Genomic DNA, 6,000 nt, shown 5'->3' with positions numbered 1-6,000 from the left:
AAAAATTTTAATACAAAATTCAAAATACGGCCAAGATAAAAATTAATAATATGTAAAAAAAAAATTAAAAATGTCTATTATAATTTAAATTTGTTAATTAATTATTCAATAATAAATATTTTATCAAAAATTTTATTAAAAATATTTATTTAAAAAATATATCAAAATTTATTTTTTTTTCAAATTTTGTACACTTAATCTATCTAATAAGATTTTTTAATCTATTAATTTTCATTTTGATTTAATTATTTTTTTAGGAAATTTTATGAATTTCACCAAATAAATTACATCAAAATCTTTCTCGTAACGGACATATGCGTATCTATGCAATTTCAACCACAGAAAGAGAAAAATTGACAACTATGAATGTTATTTTTTAGTACACAATCATGTTCATAGCCTCCGATGAAACCAAGCCCGTCCAGTTCACTCTGCAAATCTCAACTTCAGAAGAAATAGACAGCAAACAAAAGATGAAAAAAAAATCTCTAGTGCTTATCAGGGAATTCTTGAATTCATCATCTGGAGGACAACAATGAAAGCAAAATCATCAAAAAACAAGCAACGAAACCATTTGTTTGGTTTTGCAGATTGGTACATAACCAGTTGAGAGCTCTGCAATTGGTGAAAGATTTGAAAGCGACCAATGAGAATCCAATTGCCACGGCCGTGAAAATATCTCTACATGGTACAAATGTGATACTTCATGATTGTTCATTATCACCGACCACACGGCTCTTTAATATTTACTACTGTCTCACAAGAAAGAGAGAGACAAACTTAAATACAGGAAAAAACTAAACCGACAAAAAAGTTAGAAGCTACCAAGTGATCATTGGATCCAATAGAAACATCTTTAGTTGTGCTTTCTTGCAACTTGCAGCTACATCTTGTCGATTTTCAACAGCTTCAGAACAATCTACACTCATTTAAGGCCAAGAAAAGGATTACAAAATGGCAGCCAATAAGTGAATTAAATGCATTGTGCATGGTACAATGGGTTATTTAGGGATGCAAAAAAAAGAAGCAAGAACCTCGAAACAAGTCATGACGGTGACTACCACGGATTCTGATCTACAGCTGCAACCTAACCAAGGATAGAGAAAGATAAGAGGCAAAGGATATACAAAAGGGAAAAAAAATGGAATGGTAGATGAAGAAAACAGGGTTAGAAACACCGGTAACAAGAGAGAGAGCATTTTCCTCGAATACAGTTCTTGGTATGTAGTTCCCCCTATCCTGCCAATAACAAGAAAGTATCAAAACAATGTGAAGATCATGGCCTATCCCTTTTTTGAGAGCCCATTTGCAGAAATATTAAACTAAAGCTACAAAACGTGCTGGGTGTAAGACCTTCCCCCGAAGAGAAATTGTCACCGAGGGAATGCCGAACTGGTTCTCACAAGTAGCTATGCTATAGAATCTAGATGTTCACTTTCTCTACTTTGGACTTGAAACCAAATAACCCAACCGGTCAGCCAATACATTGACATCTTCATCTTCTCCTGCTTCAGTTTCTGGTATATCTAACTCTCCTTCAAATCTCTCATTCAATAGTTCTTCCCAAAATCCTTCATCAAGTTCTTTGTCATGATTCTCTCCATGTTCGAGCTCATGTGTTTCCTCTTGTTCCCTTCTTGACCTACCAAAACCTTGCATTTCCAGTGCAAGTGCTTCCAACTCTGTTACTTGGTATCCATTATCTCCAAATTCTAAAGGTTCAGTTTTAACAGGATCCGTTCCCTCGCTCCCTCGGCTTGATTCACCTACATCCACAGCACCAGGTCGTCGATCAATTGGCCGCCTCCTTTTCTTAGACATGGCTTCTTCAATCTCCTTTCTTTTCTCCTTTTGTTGCATTAGCTGCTGGAGAAAAGCTGGATTCTGCATTGCTCTAGCCAAGAAAGACATCATTTGCTGCTGCTTCTTTTCTATGCCTTGCAGCCTTTCTTCCATTGCCTGAAGATAGGCTCGAGTGTTCTGTTGCTGCTGTCTTAGTTTCACCAATTCCATCATTAGAACCTGCTTGTCACGCCTCAAACGATCAACTTCTCCATCTAGGCCAAACCTCCCGACTTCAACACAAGGACCAAGAGCTTGTTGAGATGGTGGGGTCTGAGATGCGGTCTTTCTTCTCCTAATGCTCTTCAGAAGATGCTTCTGGCCCCTGAGAAACCCCTCGTTGGCAAACTCCCATTTGTCTGGATCAATCTTTCTAAACCCCTACAGGAAATTGAAAATTCCATAATCAGTAGCATTTATCAACTATCAAAATTTCAGGCTAAATGAAATCACACAATAACCAACCAAAAACTTGAGACAGACTAATAATTTATTTTTAATTTCATTGATGACGGAGACAGACTAATTAAACAACTCAAGCACTTGACCATAGAGTATGCAGACAAAATACTGAATAAGTAATATTTTATTGCTGAGCCTTGCCGCCCAAAAATAATTAAGGTCCTACTTCCAGATAGAACCACTGGGGTGAAAAAACAACAATAAAAAACCAAGTGAGACCAAGCTTCTACCTACTGATTGCTCAAAAGTTAAAATGCAGAAAATAATGGAGAGGAAAACCCTGAAAAGTGCTTCAAAGAACATCCTACCAAAACGGAATAAAAAAAAACTTGAATGGATTTATCAGCTTTTTATCTGTAAGTCATGTGAGATTCCAGAACTTCCAAGAATTATCTCAAGCATCAATCAAAAAATACGTTATGACTTATGAGGGCATTTCTCAATATACAATAAGAGGAAATCCTTAGCATCCAATGAACACAGAGATATAAGATAATTGACAATTTGCGAAAACCAATATAAAACAAGTAAACAACCAATTATTGCTCCTAAACTTGAACTGAATATAGACTTTCATCCCAGAGCAGTTATGGAGTAAACTTGCAAAGAAAATAATGAGAAAAAGCTGAAACAGGGGAAATTAAAAGAAACCCAGAAGAACATCAAAAAATACATTTTACCCAAAATCATAACCAGAATTTTAAAGCACCCGTATCTTCTTCTTTATGAAATGTTGTAATATTTGAAGAAAAATAAAAACGGGAAACAGAAATTAAGGGATAAGAACACTTACATAAGTATTGAGTTGCCTAACAAAACTAGAGAAATTATTGTGCTTGAAATATCTAGGGAGGAGATTAGTGGAGAAAGAGTGAGGATCCCATACAACAAAGCTGCTGCCTCCTCTGCTCCAAGAAATTATGTGGTTAGTACTAGGGTCATCCACCATGTCAAAGGTCTTAGCAAGGAATGGTGGAGGCCCTGAATCATGGAGACCCTCCATCGGTTGCGGCGGCGCCATCACCACTGACGGGACGTCGTCGGACTGTGAATAACTGGAACTCGGGTACTCTTCCTTCACCGGAAAATATGGATTCATGGTTCAAAAACTCTGCTAGATTTTCTCTTCTAGGATACGAAAATGATTTAATTTGATTCTTTATTTAATTCAATTTCTTTCTTTGACGGTTCCTAGTCCTAAGTTTATTGCTGAAGATTTGTTTTGATCAAATGCAGAAAAGGAAGGAAACGAGGAATTTCAAATCAGGGCACGCTTCATTCACTCCAAGCTAAAGTTTCAAATATGTAAAAAATCTAGTAATAAAGGAAAACAAAATTGAGGCTGAATCCAAAGAGAATCAGCACCATTATAAATAGAAACTGAACGGAAAGTTTTATTTTTTTTTTTTGTGCTGGGGTGTTTTCTTCTTTGGGAAGGTTAGTTATCTGCCGTTATAGTAGAATTTGTTATATTTGTCAGGCCCGCACATAAAGAAGCCACGAAAGCAGTGTGTAAAGGGATCAACTACAGATATAATATATTATAAAATTCATTTAGAAAGTTCTGGAGCTCTAAAATGGAAATAGTTATTTTATTGATTTTATGTTATATTTTTGTTTTAGTGAAATTATAATTATAATAAGAAAAAACTTTTCTATTTAAAAATAAATAAAGAAACCTTTTTTTTTTTTTTTGTATTTTGCAGGTGTGTAGCTCTTTCTTCATTGGGCGAGGCAAAGAGACATCGTGTGTGGTCCTTAGAAAGTTCTGGAACTTAAAGGGTAAGGAGGGAGTGATGGAGGTATGTGTGTGGGACCCATGGATTCCTACGTAATCCTAATCTAAATTTTAATTGGTTGAAATGAACAATTGATCCCATTTCCAAATTATAATTGGGCCCCATTCAATTGAAAAAATCTCACAAATTATGGAAGATTCTACTGATTTGGACCTTTTTGATTTAAAGGAAAATATAGGTTTTTTTTTTTCTTCTGTGTATGGATGTGTGTTGGTTGGTAGGGTGTAACTAATATCATTGGTAAATGAAACGATAATTAATGGAATTCAACTTTCACTTTTCCTTGCTCTTTTTGGTCTCTATAAATATTTTATCTATATCCCAAGTTGAAAAAATATATTTATACTATTGACTAAAGAAATTGTGGGAAAATATGTGGTTGCGGTGATTATTTCTTTAAAAACAAACAGAGCAAAGGTCAAATTAGTTATATCCAGGTTCTGGAAGGATTTACTTTTTACACTCCTTACAACTTTTTTCTTTTTTTAGCATTGAATTAGATTGTTTTCCCTGCATCACTGGGGGCATTTTTTTTTTTTAATGTCTTAGTTTTATTAATCCTTACTTATATTATTTAATAGATATATTAAATTTAAACATTAAAATTTAAGTAATCATTCATAATTAATTAAGTTCATGAATATGTAATTTTATGAATAGTTAAATTTATATAATTTTGATTTGATTCATAATTATTTATACTATTTAATAGTAAATAAAAATCTATATTTAAAATTTAAATGATACAAAACACCAATTATAGTCATCTATAATTAATTGAGTTCATGAATATCATAGATTTATAAATATTTAAATTCACAAATAGTTAAGTACATTCACCTATAATTAATTGGTTTTATGAATTTTATATATGTTCATGGATGGTTAAATTCATAAATAGTTTAATTTAGGGAATTTGGATAAGATTTATGATTTTTATATTACTTAATAATAGATATGATCATATGAATCCAACCTTAAACTTTAAATGATACAGAATATAAAATATATTTATTCATAATTAATTGAATTCATAAATAGCATAAATTTATTAAAACCAAATTCATAGATATACAGTATAATTTAAAATAAAAATTATTAATTAATAATAATATAAACTTGCATGCAAATGAATTTATATAGATATATAACAAATTACAACATTAAAAATAAAGAAAAAAAAATAAAAAAATATTATCATTTAGAGAAACCGTTTCAATCATAAATGAATTTAAAAATAAACCATTTCAATCAAAAAATCTTTAAAATTAAAAATAGATATACGGTAGATTATAATTATTAAAATTTAAAATTTATAAATAAATCACACAATTATTAATAAATACGTCAAAATTTACATTTATTATTTTAATCAGTAAATGAATATAACATGGGGTTATTCATTAGTGCATTAATATGTGTTGAATCTTAGTAATTATTAAAAATAGATATACATATTGTTCTTGTTGCGCAAAAAATTTGCTTGACAGTATTACTTTTACGAGGTAGGAACAATACGAGAAAGAGATAGTGACAGGCTTAAATATGTGAAGACAAGATACGCTGGACACGGTGGTCAGTACAAACATGACACGTGTCATGTTCCTCGACTATGAGCAAGGCGACAAGTGGTCTCTCACCAGCAAAACAAGTGGGTAACTCTTCCTTTTTTAAGGCAAAAACCAAGACCAATATTTCATTATTTTATGAGTTTCGAGATTAATTATATAATCTTATTGGTATATCCGAAAAGACCGCACAGATGAACCTCGCTCATGCCAACTAAGGATCGTGGCACTTCAAATATTTATTTTTTATGTCGAACTTTCTAGATTGTTATGGATAAAAACATAACATTTTGTAAGATAATATAGGTATAGAGATTAATAACTTTATT

At 32.0% G+C, this 6,000-nt stretch overlaps 1 protein-coding gene across 3 annotated transcripts; it reads right to left on the bottom strand.

Moving 5' to 3' along the window:
• Positions 1-353: 353 nt before the first annotated feature.
• LOC111306099 (heat stress transcription factor A-7a-like) lies at positions 354-3,806 on the bottom strand. 3 transcript variants are annotated; one of them, XM_089750588.1, is made up of 4 exons: positions 3,098-3,784; positions 1,354-2,223; positions 1,035-1,239; positions 354-919 (listed from the first exon to the last, which is right to left on the bottom strand). In XM_089750588.1, the coding sequence occupies exons 1-2, from the start codon at positions 3,401-3,403 to the stop codon at positions 1,441-1,443; spliced, it is 1,089 nt and encodes a 362-aa protein (XP_089606714.1). In that variant the 5' UTR covers positions 3,404-3,784; the 3' UTR covers positions 354-919; positions 1,035-1,239; positions 1,354-1,440. The 3 variants fall into 3 exon arrangements, with proteins under 3 accessions (XP_089606714.1, XP_089606713.1, XP_022759739.2); XM_089750587.1 differs by having other exon boundaries at positions 354-681; positions 826-919; positions 1,035-2,223; positions 3,098-3,783; XM_022904004.2 differs by having other exon boundaries at positions 1,035-2,223; positions 3,098-3,806.
• Positions 3,807-6,000: the final 2,194 nt, after the last annotated feature.

Source organism: Durio zibethinus, chromosome 21 (genome assembly GCF_047325235.1).
Source record: "Durio zibethinus cultivar Kanyao isolate XHJ-2024 chromosome 21, ASM4732523v1, whole genome shotgun sequence".
Classification (NCBI taxonomy): Eukaryota; Viridiplantae; Streptophyta; class Magnoliopsida; order Malvales; family Malvaceae; genus Durio; species Durio zibethinus.
Note: the sequence above shows the minus strand (reverse complement) of the source record. Positions and strands in the feature narration are given on the sequence as shown.